Genomic DNA, 20941 nt, shown 5'->3' on the forward strand with positions numbered 1-20941 from the left:
AGTCAGTCCGGACAGCGTATGTATGTCTCTGACTACGTTTGCCTTGCCTAATCAATCTGAATATAGAATGAGCCAAATGTAACATTTCGAATCCCAATAAAATCTCACTTTGAATACTTTTAAGTTATATTACGTGCGTTCCGAATCCGAAGAAAACGTAACGCTACATAAGTCAGTGATGGCCCGGTGCGGTGTCACGGAAAACGGAGCTCCCTCCGTGTCTGAGCGCTCGAGCCGAGTTGCGCTCGTGATGGTGGAGAGACGGCGGCCGCCTCCTCTCAGTCTCTCCTCCTTCCCTCCTGCGGGGAGGCGCGCGGACGCGTTGCTGCTGTGCTTGGAGCGAACTTACCAACCAAGTCCACCTCTCAGCGTGTGTGTGTGTGTGTGTGTGTGTGTGTGTGTGTTCCTCAGAGAGCTGCGTGACCGAAGACAAGGCGGCGGGAGCCCCGAGTGTGCAAAAAGCTGCGTTTCGCGCGTTCTGTGTGTGTGTGTGTGTGTGTGTGTGTGCGCGCGCGCGCGTGTGTGTGTTTCTGCGGATGAAGTGGATGTGCTCCGTGCCGGAGGAGTGAACAGCAGCAGGACAGATGTCGGGGTGACTCATGCGTGCGTAGAAACGGATAAACAGAGAACTGACGCTCAAAAAGGCCACGGTGGGTGGAATATTGTCATTTACATTCAGACGACGTTTTCTTGGAGTGTAATGAGGGCTCTCGATACCGAATGGCTGCAGAGACTGAATTTTCTAAGAAGAGTTTGACTGGACTGCTACCTGGGCACCTGTGACTCGCTGCTCTCCGCCACGGTAAGATGCTGCTCCTTTATTCGCATGATTCTAGTACAAACAGTCAGCCTATAACTTTTTGTTAACCTTATTTTTTTTATTCTGTGATCATATGCTGTGATAATGTTTTATATCATTGCCATGTCGATTTGGCTGAAATTCCTGTTTTTATTATTAATATAATATTATAGAAGCTTTATCGCTTATGAGCGTTTTGATTGATATTATGTTCTGTATGTGACACAGGTTGCTATCTATCTGTAAAATATGGGATTAACTAATCGGCATAATCTGGCCGTGGGTATAGACCATATTTTACATTGCACAATCAAAATGCAATTTTCTAAATTAGTTATTTAAATCTATTTTAAATCCCCAGTCAAATAATATTGGCATGATTAATTGCCACGCACTAAAACAGTGAATTTCGTCAAATTATTCTTCTTCTACGAAAATATTATAGTTATTGATCTGAAAATGTTGTATCGATTTCAGTCTTTTATGCTTCGATAATTAAGTTTAATTGCATTGTGTTCCGCATCGCCGGCTGTACGTGTAAAATGTGAGTCGGCGAAATTGTATGAATTTTACAGATTCGCCAAATTTCGCATGATCATAAAATCATGTCGGTGTTGTGCTTCTTTTGTGGAAATCGGTTTTATGGAGATGACTTTGTGGCAGAAGCACATTTCGTGGGTTTCCACACTGACTGGTAGACTGTGCTCATTACCGTCTCACACGCACACACACACGCACACACACACACAGAGGCACACACAGGCGCTGGTACCGGAAAGCCGTTTTTGTGCCGCCGCCGCTGTCGGCTCGTCCATCACCAGCTCTGTCTGCGCACTTTCGCTAAGTGTGGAAACCGCTCCGTGACTTTGTCACGCAACACCAACTTCTGCACCGACGTTTCCAAATGAATCAATGTGTCTGACCTGCTTGTCTGGTGAAATAGAATGAGGTGTCGTGTGTCTGTCCTCGGTTTTCCTCTATCGCGGCACCGGTGTCATATGAAACACTATATATTCCTGTAATATAAAAACAGAGCGCGCGAGATGTTGTTGTATTTATATATAATAATATGGACGCCCGAAAGCAGGTCATATAACTGTGGGATTTGGCTGCGCGGGAAATGCGGGTTTGTGCACCGATCTAGTCTTGATGCTTCTCCTCCTCCTCCTCCTCCTCCTCGTGCAGGGAACTAACTTTTGATCGGGACTAAAACGCGCCGTCCGTGTAAGCTGTGGACACTGGCCGTGGCGTGGGCGCTGTGGACAGTGAGAGCGGACACCCGACTGAACACCTCGGTGTGTGAGGACCGATGGCGGCGTCTGCTCCCTCCTCCTCCGGCGGAGATCCGGACCCCAACTCCGCTCATTTGCGACCGCCGTTTTCAAGTAGGTGCATCGCGCATAAAGCCTTATTTCACCTGCTGGGCTATTCGCTCGACGGACAACGACGTTTAGCGTTTATTATGTACCTTCCGCCACTTGCCATTTATGATTGTCATGAAATTTTAAAAAAAAAAAAAAAAAAAAGAAAAAACGGTGTAATTTAACAAAAGAACCAGAGCCTTAAAACAGAATCGCTCCTCCGAAAAACGAAGGACGTTACAAAGATTCATCTCATGGCAGCAGCAGCACCTTTTAAATCGGTCCAACTACGCATTTTTCAGTTTTCACTTAATTACAATAACTTCATGGACAGAATAACGTTTATAACTTAAAAGGATCGTTTTTCTAGACACGTTATCGTAATAGCACAACAATGAATGAATTCTAAAATTCTTCTTATTATTATTGTTGTTGTTGTTGTTATATGCTTTTCGTGGTCCTTGTGTTATTATATCCATGTACGTAATTTAGATGTAGTCTAATAATTATTTCAGAGACGACTAGAGTCTGAAAATAAATCCAATTTTAGTACCAGAGACTCTGAGAGAGGTTCCGTGTGTAATTAAGTGAAAAGTAGCGCTAATTGTTACCGCACTAAATTGATCCTAATGGCTTTCGTTCGTTATTCCGCTGACTTGTAGTGATCTGTGTGGAAAGGGGCGAAGGCAGAGGAGCGTTTTGTCTCCGCAATTTCCACAATCAGTCGCTCGAGGACTAATTGGTTCCACGGTGTGGTTTCTCTTTTCATCATAATTACGTGAGCCTCGCTGTCTATACACTATTTTGTATATGATGTGGTACATTGTAATTATTTCATTTTTCAGTTTTATATGGATGTATATTTCTGCTGATATTTCAAATCACGTGCAAATGTATTTATCTTCGATTTTCTATTGAATATTATTCGCCGTTAATATTAAGCGCAGATTGCTCAGATCACGAACGATTGTCAAGCAATAATATTGGCAATAGCAGAGCCGTGTCTGGTTTTCCTGCTTCAGACGCTGTACGTTACGTTATTGTACTGTTTTTTTTTTTTTTTTTTCTTTCTCTTTGGGGTTTGTCAAAACGCTGCTGCCACGCTCCGTCTCGCGCTCGGTGGCCCGAGGCGGCTCGCGACGTCCGTGTCGCGCCACGTTCCCGTCGGCGGCTCGAGCGCGCGCTCTGACAGGCGGTGTCACGCTGTCATGACGAATGACATCAGAAAGAATCACAATAATCACACCACCTCATATTAACATCATGCAAACATCGGTGGGCGCGTGTCTCTGAAGACGGGACCCACAGACGTGTCTGGGTCCCTTTCCAAAGTCTTACAGAGAAATTTTCACGGAATTTAAAGGAAAAGTAGCCTATAAATTGAATTTATTAAACTGTCGCTTAACAAATTCCCACTCTTTTAAATCAGTGCAATTCTTGCACGGTTTCGTTATTTAATCAGTGACACATTTCTCTTTATTTACTCTATATACATTCGTACCAAGGCCAGCTGGTAGCGTAGTAGTTAGAGCTGCTGCCTCTGTCTGGACCCAAGGCAGGGTACTTACCTTAAATTGCTCCAGTAAAATTACCCAGCTGTATAAATAGGTAGGTAATCGTAGGTATCTGGGCATTTTAACAAGTCGCTTTGGAGAAAAGTGTCCGCGAAATGAGTAAATGTAAACGTGTGTGAGGTGTCGCGTTCCCCCACGCGTGGACTGCGAGTGTGCCGCACGGTGAGACTCCCTCCGACTGGACCCGTGGGGGGTAACGGGGCGGCTAATGGCCCCACAGGAGCATCAGCATATCCACGTTGAGCGAGTGTGTGACGCACTGCTGTGTTTTTGGATGAAGCTTCACGCCGCGCTTCCAGTCCAGTTCTGTTTCTCAGCCAATTAATTCCTCCGCTCCCTTTCCACTGCCTTTCGTGCGCATTTATTTCACACCTGCACTTTATCCGCTTCATGCCAACGTCTGTTAGGCGTTCAAGCATCGGGTGGCATTTATTGATTGCGGAAATGAGCCCTCTAAAATTTTTTATTTTTACTTCCACAGTCAAACCCAGCTTTTAATGCGAACATAGTAAATCTTACCAGCTCTCCGCCTTTCTTCGGTTTGATGATATCCCGTCTTTCTCAGCTGTGTTCTTTTATTTTTACAATTGCGAAAAATAGGCAAAATTCACACTTATGACTGGAATATTTATACTTTTCCCCGAAACCTTTTGTTGTAGGCTATGACGCGTGGTGTGGAGTTGCACACGGATGTACAAGAAAACTGGGAATGAAGATCTGCGGTGAGTTCCACACCATCTCCACTCCCTTCTCTCAAGTTAAATTCAGTCCCCTGGTGTCTTCATGTTTCCTTAGGACCTAGAGACCTTTACACCATTTGACCTCCTTTATATGGATGACAGATGAAGGAAAAAAAAAGCTATTTTCTGGATTTGGGGAATACACATTGTATTGACCTTTCTGTGATTTGGGAGGAGCAGTGAGTTAGAGAATGACCAAACCCAAATGTCACTTTGAGGGGTTCATCTTGACAATGGTCACTGAGCTGCTATTCACCCCTCAGGACTTGTCAAGGTTTTATCTGGTCCCCTTTGTGTTTATATCTGACGATGGTGCGTAATCTCCGAGAAGAAGGGCAAAAGCACATACCCATTTGATCACCGGTGACTGGTAAATAAACATCATGTCTCGATATGAAACCCACCAGCGGTGTTTCTTGTCATTTTAATCATTTTCTTTGCCTTTGCAAGGGGGGCTGTCCTCTGTGCGAGCTGGTTGTCAGAGTGCATCACACGATGGGAGACACAGTCTAACAGATCGTAAAAAGAAAGGTGCGCGGTTTGTGGGGGGTCTCCCTCCTCTAATAAAGGTTTCCTTCACTCCGAGTGTGGACTTGTACATCCACTGCTGGCCTCCATCCTCCTTCCTTTTGTGCAAGGATGCGCCCCCCCCGCAAGCAGAAATAGGAAATGCTGATGACGACGACGACAATGATGATGACGATGACGATGATGATAATGATGATAGATGTTTTCGCGCTGCTCAGCACAATGACGACAGAGCATTGCATATATTTTTCAGGATTAGGAGTAAAAGGTAATTCAATCCAATACACGCAGAGGAATAAATTGTTTCGTACGGCTATGGCTACGGATTTTATAATGAAACTGGGCACAAATGATTTTTTCCATCGTTTATTTGTGTTCATATTAACTAACGTCAAAATCTGACACGATATTGTATCGTTTTAACACATTCTTAATTTTCTGCGTATACCTTTTTCAAGTAGGCTGTTTACATGTTATGTTTATAGATTAGCTTCCTGTTGTAAATAAAAATACCAACTTAAGCCGCATGGAAAGTTTTTTTTTTTTTAAATGTAATTGCAGCCTAAATATTTAGGATTTTTAAGAAATCATAGCGTTTCTGCCTAAGGAATAATACCACTCTGACTTTGCCGCACACTCTGCCCTCTGCTGGTCACATGTGGAATTGCTGCTCTGTTAACGACAACCTTTATTCCAACCTTTAATTCTACAGACATCATAGAAGCGCTGATTAAATAAACGAGGTGTCGTTTTTTTCTTTTCTCTGATGGTAAAATATCAAGTGGGTCAATACACCACTTTACATACACCATTTTTGCCCCCCGTAGACCAACTGCTATTTGTAGCTCAGGTTTAAGAAATGTGAGTGTCACGTTGCTGTTATTTTCCAGGAGAACAACCTCCAGCGTTTTCGAGACATGGCTCTCATTGTTCAGTCCTGTGATTCCTTCGCTATAATCTGGTCACGGACAGAAAGCAACGTCGGGAACTTGTTGTGATAAGAAAAGGTGTCATTTTAAGACCGTTAACGGTTAACAGTCCAGCGGCAGCGGCGGTGCTCGGGTTCGACCGGCATTGCGGCTCTGAACATATCGTCCACATTCAATTGATGCCGGCGTGAACAAAGCACCGCTTTGTAGCGCGGCACGTGTTCGCACCCCCGCGCTCATCAGCTCTTATCTGCCGCAAAAAGGGCCCCCAGCAAAATAAGGAGATTAACGACAAAGTTATTAAATGGCAATTGGTGAGACTCCTGCCCTCCTGAGATATGCGCACAGCTCCCGCGGATGGGGACCGATGTAAATATACCAGCAAGACCATTTAACATCGTTTATGGGATTTTTTTCTAAAGCTCTAGTGAAGATAAATCGATTTATTTAGCAGGTCCCAGATTAGGGAGGAATATTTCATTTCTTCAAATCTGCTTTCCAGATGGCAAAGCAGGGGCAGTGACCGTCATGATCAACTTTGTTGATTGGGTTTTGAAAGCTGTTGTCTTTCATAGTGCTATATCAAATACATATTTAAAATATAAACGTATATGCAAGCGTTGTGCTTTGTTTTTGCTTTAACACAAATATTTATGTGGATATACGCGCGCGAATGTTTTCGGAAATATTGCAAAAAATTGCATGCTTTCGACAGACTGAGTAAATATTTTATTATTGCTGTATGTTGCTGTGAGGTTTTCTGAACCTGAATCTTTATTTCAGTATTTTAATTAACAGTTGTTCTCCTTTCCCTCCTGTGTACGGAGAGATGAGACTCCGGTAATACTAATAGATGCCCTTGTTTTTCATTTTTTTGGAAATATCCACAATGACTCTTGGCTGATTTACCCCCCACCCCTCCTGTTTTCTGGAGAGAACCTTTAATAGCCGTTATGTGGCCAATGTCCTGATAATCGTGCGAAGCGCATCACACTTCAGGTGCCTGTAATACTGTCTCACGAAACACTTTTGCTGATGTTTTATTAATATAATTACGGAATCGTGCAGCCCGCAAGGACGGCGCTGTAGTGGAGCTGTTGTCATATTCATCCGTGAGTAATGTATCGACACAGGAGATGTAATGAAGTATTAATATTAATCCCCATCCCATGATCACGCAGAGCCTGTGGTGCAGTGTCTGGGACTCGGACAGGGCAGGAGGTCTCCGCACAGGCTGCTCGCTCAAGTGAAATCTGTCTGGAGGACTTCATCACATGTTATTGCCGAGCTGAATTAAATCAGTTCGCTCTGACACGGATGACTGTGGTGCTGATGTCACTGCGCTCACCCTACAGCTACCGGGCCTCATATATATAGACTCGTAGCGGGCAGCACCAGGGCAGGGTCACCTCAGAGTTATTGATCCGATCGCCGCTGTCTGCGCTCGCGCCGGCACGGTCAGCATGCGGTCGGGGGTAACATCATCATCTAAGTGAAGTCGAGACAGACAGTCACAGACAGTCACAGACAGTCACAGTGTGGTAACAATGCTGGGCACTGGGAGCTTCTCATCTAATCCTTCTTCTGCCCCATGCAACAACAATGTAGGCTTTTTGCAGAAGAACAACAGCCTGGAGGAGAGGAGCAGGATCGTTAGTTCCTTCAAGGAGAAGCACTCTTCTTCAAAGAATCTGCGGTCGTGTGAGAACAGTGACACGGAGTCTCGCTTCAGACGCGCTGAGACGGACTTCTCGAACCTCTTTGCTCGAGGTGAGCGACCTCCTAACACTCGGAGCGTGCGTGCCGTGCGTATTTAAATTATAAGCTAAAGAAAGTGTACAATAATATATCATTCGACACGAGTTGCTGCAGCTCGCTGCGTGGGCTGGGTTGCGTGGGCTCTCCACGTGGCTGTGTGTTGTAGTGGAGGCACAGCGGCTCCCCGGAGCGGGACAAGAGCCCGTCTTTATTGGCGCGACCCGCTCGCGTAGCGCGCCTCCTCCAGTCCTTGCGAGCGCGTTTTACTGCTGTTGCGCAGATCCTCCTGTCACCCACTGTGGTGATGTTTTATTCTTGTGGTTAAGGTGAGCGTCCTTTCCAATTAGTCCGTGTTTAACGTGCAACGTGGCTTTCGTCATTCTTACGAGCGACAATGAAAAACGCATAAATAAAAATGAAACAAACACGTGATTTGATAGCGAAAGGCCCATCATCAGAATGAATCATTTAAAAATGTATTTGGACTTATGTTCAAAACCGGGCAGCGTGCGAGGCTCTGAAATGTAATGTGTGGATTATATTACAGAAAACGGATTAAATCTTTACACAAGTAAACCGTCACTGCCAGAATTGTTGTCGGCGCTGAGCCTTGGGCAAATGCCCTAGTAATATATTCATGTATGTAAAAAGGTTTGTTGAAATGTTCTGTCCGACACTTAACATGTGTCATGTTTGGTAAGTCCAGTGTTTCCCTAAGTTTCTCAAAAATTCCATTCTGATCATTAATTAAAAAACTTGCTTTTAGATATGGATACTTAAAAAGATAGTGTGTGTGCAGATAAATAATTATATCAGCATGGAAGCGTAAACTAATTCATGGACAAAATCTGTTCTCAATCTCAGTAACCATATTAAATGTATTTTGAAAAAGTTTAAACTAAAGTATTATGGCAACATCATGCATCTCAGCCAGCAGTATCGTTGTTTTAAAATTCCATTTCAGATTTGTTACCTGCCAAGAATGGAGAGGAGCCCACCATGCAGTTCTTGCTGGAGGTCGTTGACATTCTCACCAACTATGTGAGGAAGACTTTTGACAGGTCCACCAAAGTGCTGGACTTTCACCACCCTCACCAGCTGCTGGAGGGCATGGAGGGCTTCAACCTGGAGCTGTCGGAGCAGCCCGAGTCCCTGGAGCAGATCCTGGTGGACTGCAGAGACACGCTGAAGTACGGAGTGAGGACAGGTATCCTACCGCGTGCACTCACACCCACCGTTCGCATCGCCCTCCCGCAGTCTACAGGTTATCCGGTGTAAAACACCAGCACTGGCCCATAAACATTGTTTTCAAAACTGGGGAAAAATACAGAATACCAGTGAGTCCAATAGCTGGCATAGTAGTTAGAGCATTCGATTTGTAATTTCAAGGTATTTTGTTTGAATCCAACTGCAATGTAGTTCCTTTGATCAAGGTAATTACCCTGAATAAATACAGTAAGTTTACCCTATTGTACAACAGGGGTGTACCATTCTTAAGTTGCCTCCAACAAAGGTTTCAGTTAAACAAAAGTTAATAATCATAAAACTACAGGGTGCTGGCTTCATCTGGCATCTTATAAGGTATCTTCCGATAAAAAAGCTAAAAAAGAAATCTACCCTTGCCTGAAGAAATATGGAAATGGAATGTAAATGTTATCCTCCATTATGTCAAAGTTAAACGTTGATATGTCATTTTAAATTATGCACAATTTACACGAGAAAGTCGAGTAATAGTTACAGCAGGCGATCTTATAAAACAGCAGCTCTGAAGCACATGACACTCTAATGTGAAGTAGTAGCCTGAGTTGTGTCCCCTCTGTCTGTATTCCTGCGGACTCTGACACATGTGGAGCTGCACGACCCTCCAGCTGCAGTGCCCTTCCAGCACTATTATTCCCCTCATGCTGATCGTCGCCGTGTCTCTTGAAGTCAGTCTTGGTCATTTCGGCTGACAGCTGTTTTTCCCCTACTGCCTTGAACAAACTGTCCTCTGGAATTTCGGAAATGATTTATGAGCTGTCTGTTGGAAGAAAATTCAGAAACACACAGTTGTCATGTTACTGCCCTGTGCTGTGTTAACATCTCATTATTGTACGTAAAACACATTTTTATACACCCTGCAGTGAAAACCGGACGGAAGGTATCCTTCTTAAAGAGCTGTCCGTAGTGCTAAATGACTAAAATAGGGAACTGTTTATGTTAGACATGTCAAAGATTAATTGCTACACTGTCCTTTTATGCAACTGAAAAAGAGGCATTTTATATTCATTCCACCAAAGGGTTAACAAAAATTTTCCAGTTAGCCTGTAACCAATTTAGAAAGTATTTATTGCAATTATGGAGTGCTACAGATTATTGCAATATATAATTCTTTAAAGAACAGTAATTAGCATTTTCTCAGTATTTAATTGGGTCATAAAATGAAAAAAAACCCCAGGGATTTGTAAAGCTCTCATTGAGTTTAATGATGGCGTAGACTGATTGTTAAGTTTCATTAGTATCCAGTAAGTCATTCCCATGCATAAACAAGTTTAGAACGCAGTGTTACAGATGTCTTTGTTTCCTTTTATATAATTATTCATTTACACTTACTTGATGCATTTTACATGTTTCCTGATGCTGACTTGATGTGTTTACGTTTTTCATTTGTTGATTTCTTCTCAGGACATCCTAGGTTTTTCAATCAGCTGTCGTCTGGGTTGGACATCATCGGATTAGCTGGAGAGTGGCTTACTTCAACAGCAAACACCAACATGTGAGTGTACTCAACGTGTTTTCTTATCAAATGATTGACAGTTTGATCAATAGCCTTAAAATTTATATTCATCTTTCCCTTCATAGGGTGTTTCATGGTTCGTTTCGTACAGAAGGACAGTCCTTGGAATTTCAACATTATGGATAAAAAGTGAATTACACTTCTTACACACAACTTAGTTTTTCATCTGGGACATAGAAAAAGATGAACACTGAAAAGTCCTGCTGTGGCAGAATGTGTGTCGCATGAGGTTATGAAAAACTGAGATTGTATGTTAGATGCTGTAGTTTTCCGTTCCCTGCTTGTTCGAGTGAGTCTTAGCAGGAGCTTGCAGCTGGTTACATCGTAAAAGCGGAGATCAGTGAGACAGCCGGATTACTGCTCAAGGATCAGATTTGAGAAGCACACAGCTGATCTCTGCTGGATGGACCCATTTACCAGAGCACCATAAGTGTTGTGGGTTCTGGGCCTCCTGTAGTAGGCAATAGGGTCAGCTGGTAATCTAATGGTTAGAGTTGCTGCCTTTGGACCCAAAAGTCACAGGTTTGAATCTCACCTCCAGTTGTAGTATATTTACATTTATTTATTTAGCAGATACTTTTCTCCAAAGCAACTGCCAATGAACTCTATGTAGTGTTATCAGCCCACACACCTTATTCCCCAAGGTGACTTACACTGCTAGATACACTACTTACAACGGGTCACTCATCCATACCTCAGTGGAACACACACACTCTTTCACACGCTATAGGTGAACCTGAACAGCTTGTCTTTGGACTTTGGGAGGAAACCCACGCAGACACAGGGAGAACATACAAATTCCACTCAGACTGAGCAGGGATCGAGCCCACATCCTCTCATACCACCTAGGGACTGTGAGACAGCAGTGCTACTTGCTGTTCCACCGCGCTGTCCCACGGTGTAGTACTCTTGAGCAAGGTACTCACCCTAAATTGCTCCACTAAAATTACCCACTTGTATAAAAAAGTAGTCTAAAGATTGCTGCATGTATCTGATAAAAGGTTGTGTTGCTGGTTGCTGTAAGGTTATGTAAGTTGCTGGTGTAAATTTAATTCCTGAGGTATGGAAATGTTGGCACTGTGTTGCTCATTTAAACAACGGCATGACTAAAACTACTGAAGCCCTAAAGGCAAGGTAAATTGCATATTGATCGACAGTGGCAATTAAACAGGTCCGCATTGTATTTTATGTGGTACATATGGAAAGTCAGTCTTGATAAAAAATAAAAGTATAATAAAATAAGGTGTCTTAATCCCGTGAGACGTTTCAGAAGCGCTGTCTGTTTATTGGATTTTATAAAATACGTTTTGGGAATAAGAAGGCAAAGGAGACTGATTACTAACAGCCTAGGCAGTACTTATACTTGTCCCAGATTCAGGGTAGCACTCTGTTGACTGTCGATCGCTGTTGTGATCGGTGTTTGCTGATTATCAGCTGTGACCGTGAATTGACCCCACTGGTCCCCATAGCAGTGAAAGGAACTGATTGGAGCATCAGGGGACAAAACTGGCACATTTTTGTCCCATCAGTCCTTCCTTTGTCCTCTGCGTATTGACAGATTCCGTTATGTAGTTCCTGAAAAGGACGAGAGAAAAGCAAGAAGACTTTCACGCGCGCGCATTCACACAACACTCACGTTATTTTCACTGAGAAAGGACGCACACAGCTGTGCTTTCAGACTAACTGCGGCTTTTGAGAGAAGAGAATACCTGTTTGCTAATGTCCATCTTCCTTCAGCTTAGTGGTGATTTACAAAGGCACAAAACAGGCAGGCGTCAGTGTAGCCAGAATACTTTCCTATTTCCACTCCAAGAGTTAATTTATTTAACGCAGGTGCAGCCCTGTGGCTTTATGGTAACAAGCCGATTTTTCAGCATTTTTGTGAATACTCCTGAACGTGATGCTTGTTAGAGGTTGCTTCAGACACAACACTTACCTTATTTACCTGATTTTTGTCCTCTGTTCTAAAGTGTTTAGAATAGTAGAATAATAATAGAATAATAGAATAAAACAATAGTTTTGTTATGGTATAATATAAAGAGGACAGATTCCTGGTAGCACGACTGGGTGTAGTAGGTCTTTATACTACACGGAGGCACCAGATGTACTGTAATGGTACTCATATCTGTTATAACTGCTTTGGACATTTGTTGAATGGAACCTAACGTACGAATAGAATAGCTCTTGGGGGTTATCATCAGTATCATTTCACATGAACAATTGTGCTGCTCTTTCTTAAATCCAACAATATTCATTATTTTTACCACTGTATGAACCAGGTGGTTTTTGGTATGGAACTAGTCAAGGAGAAAGAGAGAAATACGTTGTATAACTGGCCTTGTTAGACTCAGGGCACATTGCCTTCAGTGGAAAAGGTTGTCTGGCTGTCAGCGATGACCAAGCAATGAAGTTACATAATCCAAGTGTCACTGGACAGCGAGCAGTATGAAATAACTAGGCTGGAGGCCACTTTTGAAACCAGGAGCCAGTAATAATTGCTGTCAGTAATACTAATATTGTTGCTGCTGTTATTCTGAACATAATGAAAATCACTAAAGTAAACAAAATATATAATGATACACTTGGAATTTTTCATTTTTAATTAAATTAATTGAACCCTACCAAAATGTTGTTTTCTTGGTAAAATTTCAAAATACAACATTTTCAAGAAATTTGCAGTCAAACAAAACACTTTTTTTTCCCCCAGATTCTAAATCCATTGACACTGTTTGGATATGCTGAGGGGTCTGTTTTTCTCTTCACCCCTTTCCCAGGAAATTTATTCCAAGCTAAATGTCCTCTTATCTCACTAGACCATAAGACCATGTTCTTGTTCCTGCCATTTCCTTCTCCAGTGAAATGGCTGTGTTTATTTTTGACAGATACCAATCAAAGAACTGTGCTGCTTAATTAAAAATCTTGCTGGCTGATAGAATTATTTGAAATTGTAATTGCTCTCTCATTTTTGAGCCAAGATTTAATTATGGAACTATAAACCTACAGTATCAGTTAGGAACACATTTCTGAATAGAACATAATGTCAGAGGAATATTTTAAATTGCAGCTGACTCTGAAGCCATGATTGGCTTGTGTAATGCAGGAGGAATATTTATAATTTAACTGGGTGCAGTGATGGTCATTTATTCATCCCGGAGTAGCGTACAGCTTCATACCCAACAAGAGAAATGTTCTTGCAGGTTTGAAAAATGCTCAAAAGAAAACCATCATCTTCTTAGCTTCAGTGACTACAGTCTGGATGTAAGAATAAAAGAGGCCATCCCATATTCATTTCTGCACCGAGATACTAAAGCCTGTAGGTTGATAAAGGTGTTAATGGAACATGTAAAAATAGACATCAGCATCCACAGGTGGGACGGCCATGACCCATATCATGTGACATCCTCTCCTCTCAGTCAGCCCCTATTTATATGTTGCCAGCTACAACTTCCTTGTGGCATCTTCTTAATGGATTTTACTCCTCTGCAGAAGTATGGGCTTCCTTTTTGAACGGCAACAAATAGATCCTCTAATACAACTTGACAGTGCTCTTATTGAAAAGTGGTTGGGTTAAAATGGAGTGTTCATTCAACCATGCTGTTTAGAGATTTCCAAATAGCTTTTCTTGAGGAGCATAGTAAATATGTCTGCAAAACGAATTTCACTTTGTTGTGTCTTTTGCCCGTGTATCATAGAGTAACAGAGCAGTCTGTGCAACTTAATGAATAGGAATCACGGTTCTAATGCTGCAGTAAAATTAAATGAATTGCTGTGCAGTTCAGATGGCAGTTTTAAAGTAACCAAAAGTGCAAATTCTTATGCCAACTAAGTACCAGAACTCTTACTGGAGCTTGCTGTACCCAAAAGGTTCACTTATGAGATCGCCCCGGTCTTTGTGCTCATGGAGCAATTGACCTTGAAGAAGATGAGAGAGATTATTGGCTGGCCAAATGGAGAAGGAGATGGAATTTTCTCACCAGGTATGATTTCTTGCTATTCCAGTCCACATCTTGGAGGTATTACAGCAGTAGAGGTGTAATATTGGCACTGATCAGTCATCTCAGATAAACCAGATCCATCAGTCATTAGCTTTTCTACCCAGTGCTTTCCGGTTAATTCTAGTCGAAGTGAAAACGATTTAAACATTTAGCAATTGTTCCTCATAAGTATGTATGAGCTCTGCTTCTATGTTATGGGCTACTGTTATTTTCTTAAAAAAATGAGTTATATCATAACTCGTTGTTTCACCACTGTAGTGAACCTTTGAAGTCTTTTGCTATAAAAATGCGCCTTTATTTCTCTACAGGAGGTGCAATATCCAACATGTACAGTGTGATGGTGGCACGGTACAAGTACTTCCCTGAGGCCAAAACCAAAGGCATGTCAGCTGTGCCAAGACTTGTGCTCTTCACCTCTGAGCACGTATGTTTCTCTTCGTTCAGGCCTTCCATGTCGGACTTCCTCTCGTTTGGACATAACATACCTACTGCTCGTACAACAGTCTGAAAGTATCATCTGAATAATTTTCTGTTTACTTTGGAGAACATTAGAGGTTTTTATGAGGGGCAGCAGATAGCAAAGTTGTTAGAGCCAACAACTTCAGACTCAAAGGAATTCCACATCTTGATCACCTTATTCACCAAGGTGACTTACACTGCTAGATACACTACTTACAATGGGTCACTCATCCATACATCAGTGGAACACACTCACTATCTCACTCACACACTATGGGGGAACCTGAACAGCATGTCTTTGGACAGTGGGAGGAAACAGGAGCACTCAGAGGAAACCCACACAAACTGAGCAGGGATCAAACCCATCTCCTCTCGCACCACCCAGGCACTGTGAGATAACAGCACTACTTACTGTGCCACCATGCCACTATCCCACCCACTTATGCTGTACAACTCAAGTAAAATTACTCAGCTACATGGATAGAAGTGATATTGAGTTAATTTTAACTTATAGCTACAAGACACATGGATGCTGGAGGGATGGATGCTAGTGTCTTGTTCAATGCATGTCAGGGTAGGGGGTGCAAACACAGGGAGAATCACATGAGCTGTACACACCCTGAGGTGAACTCAAACCCCACACCCATCAAACAGCTCAGCAGCCATGAAGCACTGACTTACCATGCTGTGCCACCATGTCCTCAAATACCCTGCTGTATAGATGGGTAAATAGTTACAAGTCAATCTGAAGAAAAATGTTGACTGAATGAAGAAATGTAAATGATTTTCCTAATTTCCGTTTCTGTTGCAGAGCCACTACTCTATAAAGAAATCTGGTGCAGCTTTGGGCTTTGGAGTGGAAAATGTAATCCTACTGAAGAGCGATGAAAGGTGTGTGAAGTGCGCTGGTAGGGGGTTGGAGAACACGTTACAGTCATTGGTTGGTTAACATTAAGGATGGCACAGTTTTACTACCATGCAAATTTTGGACCATGTTCAAAGTAATGTGCACTTTAGAGGGTGTACTCATAAGCATGTTTTCATTAAAACACATGTTTCTGACCAAACCTGCATGACCCTCCTGTAATATTTGCCTCTGTGTGCGTGCTTACACACATACAACGAATCAGTGCTGATATTCATTATTTGCAAATACAGACCAAAAACATACATTATGATGTGTGCATAATGTTAAATACAGAAGGTGAGCCTTTACTGTTTTCTGTATTTTTGCTGGGGGAAATAAAAAATACAGCAAAGTAACTGTAAAATAAATACATCCATGAATGTTCCATTATTTATTTTTTGGGCTAAATTGTATAGTGTATGTTCTGCATTGTATGACATCATAGACGAAGGTAAGAAGTTACTACACATTATTTGAAAATGTTGTGATATCCAGATTCAGGAGTGAGCAGACGTAAGGTTGTATGGGGTGGATTTATGGAGCGTTTTAGTGTTTTATGGATTTATAGAGTGTTTTATTAAAAGCAAAAAACAAAGAGTGAAAAATAAAAAATAATAAACCACAACCACAAACCACATAATAAACCACAAACACGTATGTTTTGGGTCTGTATTTGCAAATAATAAACATCACATCATATGTTTCAGCAACAACCACATCAACACCAGTGCGAGCTTCATGGTCCTGTCCTATGGTTACACCTACATCTGATAATCCAGGAGGTGGATTTTGCAACACTAGTGCTTATTATTGATGTACAATGTGCTATTTCAACAAATTTACACTAAAATAATTATGTATTTGCATTTCTTACTTATTTGTAACTGTTGAACTCATAGGACCTAATAGGAGGGGGCATTTAATCGTGTGTTTGTTAGGTAAAAGCAATTAGCTAGTCTTGACATAAACCACGCAATGGCTGTGTAGGTTTTGAAGAAATAAAATGCCCAAGCTGTGTGTGGATCATCGTTTGTTGTTTTCTTACTGAATTTGTACCTCCAAAGAATAAGAAGAGTGTCACACCAAATATGATGCTCCATATTACAGGGGAAGAGTTATTCCTGCTGACCTGGAAGCCAAGATTATTGAAGCAAAGCAGAAGGTTAGTTTCCACTCACTCTCTAGTAAAATGGTAGAGATGGCAGCGATGAATATGTAGTACTAACCTAGGCTTCAAGATTAATTGTTAACCTAAAAAAGCTGTTTTATTTCTTTGTGGCTTTTGCTTGGAATCGCTATTCAAAATGTGCAAGTCATGTTTGACAAAAATGCCAGGTTAAGCTCTCGTGTGTGGTGCTCGGCACAATGTGATTGGATGTTTTGTGTCCTTGTAGGGCTATGTCCCTTTGTTTGTAAACGCCACCGCCGGAACGACTGTGTATGGAGCCTTCGACCCCATCGATGAAATCGCAGACCTCTGTGAAAAATACAACATGTGGCTGCACGTCGATGTAATTGCCTCTAGTTACACTATATTCACTCTGACACTCTCTGTCTCGTTCACGTCTCACCTACCTCTTCACATTGGCTTCAGCCACGTAAGACTTCTGCTCTGTGTTCAACTAGGGTGCCTGGGGAGGTGGTCTGCTGATGTCTAGGAAGCACAGACACAAGCTGAGCGGCATTGAGAGGTACTGGAGATCCTGACCTAGGGATGCACTGGTAGACTGATTGAGGGACTCCACCTTTTTTCACCCTCATCCTGTTGTCATTACAGAGCCAACTCGGTCACCTGGAACCCACACAAGATGATGGGTGTGCCATTGCAGTGCTCCGCCATCTTGGTGAGGGAGAAGGTAAGAGCACAGAGGGCCTGACTGTTGATCCAGGGTGAGTTTATCACCCTGCAGTTCGGCCATGGGATTTGGGCTTGTCTTCTCAATGCCGTAGTCTTTGCCTGCAGGGCCTGCTCCAGGGGTGCAACCAGATGTGCGCTGGCTACCTCTTTCAGCCAGACAAGCAGTATGACGTTACCTATGACACTGGCGACAAGGCCATCCAGTGTGGTCGCCATGTGGACATCTTCAAATTCTGGCTCATGTGGAAAGCAAAGGTGAGGTGGCACCCAACCTTTCAAGACAGTCATTGTTTTTTTTGTTATGAACCAAATCATACAGAAAATAAAAACATGGGCAATTATGTCATCATCACTAAATCAATGCCACAAAAGTAACATCATTTTAATGTCATTCTTAACCTCTAATTGTTTCGATTAGACCTGTGTGTTAAGATTTGAAATTGAAACTGTGGTGACATGATGCTATTTATGCAATAGTATACAATTTCAACAGGGGACAATTGGATTTGAGCAACACATCAACAAGTGCTTGGAGCTCTCAGAGTATCTCTACAACAAGATAAAGGACCGTGAGGGCTTTGAGATGGTGTTCCGGGGAGAAGTAAGTGCTTTCTTTCTCTTTTTTGTCGACTCCTGCTCACAGAGATAGTAAACATGGCCAATGCGTTATCTCCTTAATTCGTCAGAGACTAAATATGTCTGAAAAATATAAAGCAGGTCCCATTAACTTATAGCCAGAATGCTGTGTCATTCATTAATAAGCGTGTGCTGGGAAGAGTGTGAACGTGGCATCTGGGGAGCTGAAGAGGGCTCCAGAGTTGGTTTCAGATGAAGAAATCCTTGTGGATTTATCACTCAGTTCAATGCGAGCACTGTATCTCTGTTTCCCTGTCATCATGACACCAGTTGCCCCCCTTTCTTAGACCCTCTGCCGAGTCGTGATGAAGTACAGCTGTCTTTAATGCCCATGCCCTAAAACGTTTTTCACACTCTTCGTCAGAATGGGACATTATTCTTCAAACGATCTGTAAACCCCCAAGGTCCTCCCCAGGTAGCAAGGGAAAGCTACTATAATGTTCCCTTTCATACAATTTATACTGTGGCATAACATGTTAAAATGAAAAATGCACACTGTTCTTACAGTTTATTGTTTTTCTTGTTGGTTGAGTATGAAGCCACTAGAGTAGCTTATACATTTATTAATTTAGCTGATACTTGCATGCTAAGCAAGACATGATGTTAAGCTACTTGCAATGATTTACCCCTGTATACGGCTGGGTAATTTTTACTGGAAAAATTTTGGCTATGTACCTTGTTCAAAGACGTTGCAGCACAAGGTAGAATATGAACCCACATTCCTAGAGTGGAAACTGGTAGTTGTGTTTACTTGTCTTCTGCCACCAACCCTTGTATGTATTTTGAGTGGCCCTTCCTTGGCTTGAGTCTTCAAGTTTGGTTCTTCACCACTGTGCCACATGCTGTTGGACTGATGTACAAAAACGGATCACGCGACTGTGTGCATCCTTTTCTGCAGCCGCAACACACAAATGTCTGCTTTTGGTACGTCCCACCCAGCCTGAGGGGTATGCCGGACTGTGAGGAACGGCGGGAGAGGCTACACAAGGTAAAAACCTGTGACCTCCCGTGGCCCCTCTTTCTCCCTCTGCTAGTCCCTTCTCACCCAGGGATATCCCTCAGTTCATCTCAAGCATTGCACACCTGCCTGAGTTTGCAAAAGCACCTCTCTTTTTGTTTTGCAACAGGTGGCACCAAAAATTAAAGCGATGATGATGGAGTCAGGAACCACCATGGTAGGTTATCAGCCCCAGGGGGACAAAGTCAACTTTTTCAGAATGGTTATCTCCAACCAGGCTGCCACCAAGTCAGACATCGACTTCCTAATTGAGGAAATTGAGCGACTGGGGCAGGACTTATAAGGCAGGAATACCTGTCCCTTTGTGTAACCAGCTTCATCATGACCAGCCCCGTGGGACTCGGAGCCGAGCCTCTCCTTGTTCCTGTCCTATCCCAAGCAATCTCATAGTTTCTTCAAGCCTTTGCCAGTATGTCTTCTCAGGCACTGGTGAAATTCACGTTATACGGAGAGATCCGTCTTCTGTGTGTTCCAGTTCATTCTGTCTCTTTAGTGACCACCCTGTCATCAGATATAAATATTGTATTTTAAGGATACGTTGAATGCGAAATGACACACAGTGCGGCTCAGTGAGCAACCCGAGTGACCAGCCTCTCACAGACAGGTGTGCTCACACAGGTTTGTGATGTATGACTGCAGCAGGGCTCCTGAGAGCAGACGCCCTTGTGTGATTTAGTCATATATCCTAATATATGTTATGACATATTACTTATTGGTGCTTTTTGTTGTTTGTGTAATTACCGAATGGGACGCACCACCTTATACCCTTAGCTGTTCCTCTCCATCGGTGTAAAGTAGTGAGGACCGTGTGACAGTCTTTGTGACAGGTACTCTAATCTATTGCCGTTTTCACAGATATTGAATTTTGTGTAGATTGTGTATAGTATTGTTACATTGCTTTTGTGAAAACACATAAATGTCCTAGTTTTACAATAAGAGATGTTTAAATAATAATTAATAATTACAAGAAAATATAGATATATAATTCAATATTGCTTTATTTATATTGAGAGATCAGTAGCGTTAAAAAAATTTATCTAGTATTTTCTTCCATTTGTAACGTAACTTTGTTTATATAAGGAAACACTATAAGCAAGACAGACTAAATATTTAAATAGCGTTTAAAGTATTTTACTGTATTTGTGAGCCAAAGAAAGGGAGTTTGACATTTGCATACTTATTCTACTATATGTCCTTAAAATAACTATAGAACTATTCATATGAATATCTGCAAAATTATAAAATATGTATGAGATGTAATTTAACACCCTAAACCATAGTGCAATCTCTACGTTGTACTGTAGCTGTGATATATGTTGTTGTGTATCAGATTGATTGAATGTTGTAGTAATCCAGTATGTGAACCAAGATATATGAAACTAAATTTCTCCAGCAGCAATGTTGCTGCTATCACATTTATTGAGAAGCACAACACAAATCAAATGGGGACTCTTTTTCTGGGCAAGGAAGTGATTGTGTGCACTGGATCTGTTTGAAATGAGTTTTTAGCAAAATCATACAATTTTGTTATATACTCTTTCAGATGCTTATTTTAGGGGACAGTTCAGTAAAACATTTTGCATTTCATGAACAAATTCAGTGG

General features: G+C 42.1%; 1 protein-coding gene across 2 annotated transcripts; it reads left to right on the forward strand.

Annotated features, from left to right (window-relative positions):
• Positions 1-414: 414 nt before the first annotated feature.
• LOC108920609 (glutamate decarboxylase 1-like) lies at positions 415-20426 on the forward strand. 2 transcript variants are annotated; one of them, XM_018729494.2, is made up of 17 exons: positions 415-802; positions 1985-2184; positions 4394-4456; positions 7540-7701; positions 8654-8896; positions 10354-10444; positions 14330-14442; positions 14769-14884; positions 15731-15810; positions 16934-16988; positions 17221-17337; positions 17453-17517; positions 17604-17682; positions 17790-17939; positions 18178-18285; positions 19219-19308; positions 19448-20426. In XM_018729494.2, exons 2-17 carry the CDS (start codon positions 2109-2111, stop codon positions 19619-19621), a joined length of 1782 nt encoding a protein of 593 aa, XP_018585010.1. In that variant the 5' UTR covers positions 415-802; positions 1985-2108; the 3' UTR covers positions 19622-20426. The 2 variants fall into 2 exon arrangements, with proteins under 2 accessions (XP_018585010.1, XP_029112848.1); XM_029257015.1 differs by lacking the exon at positions 415-802 and adding an exon at positions 1652-1748.
• The last annotated feature ends 515 nt before the right edge of the window (positions 20427-20941 follow it).

This window comes from Scleropages formosus, chromosome 12 (assembly GCF_900964775.1).
Source record: "Scleropages formosus chromosome 12, fSclFor1.1, whole genome shotgun sequence".
Taxonomy (NCBI): Eukaryota; Metazoa; Chordata; class Actinopteri; order Osteoglossiformes; family Osteoglossidae; genus Scleropages; species Scleropages formosus.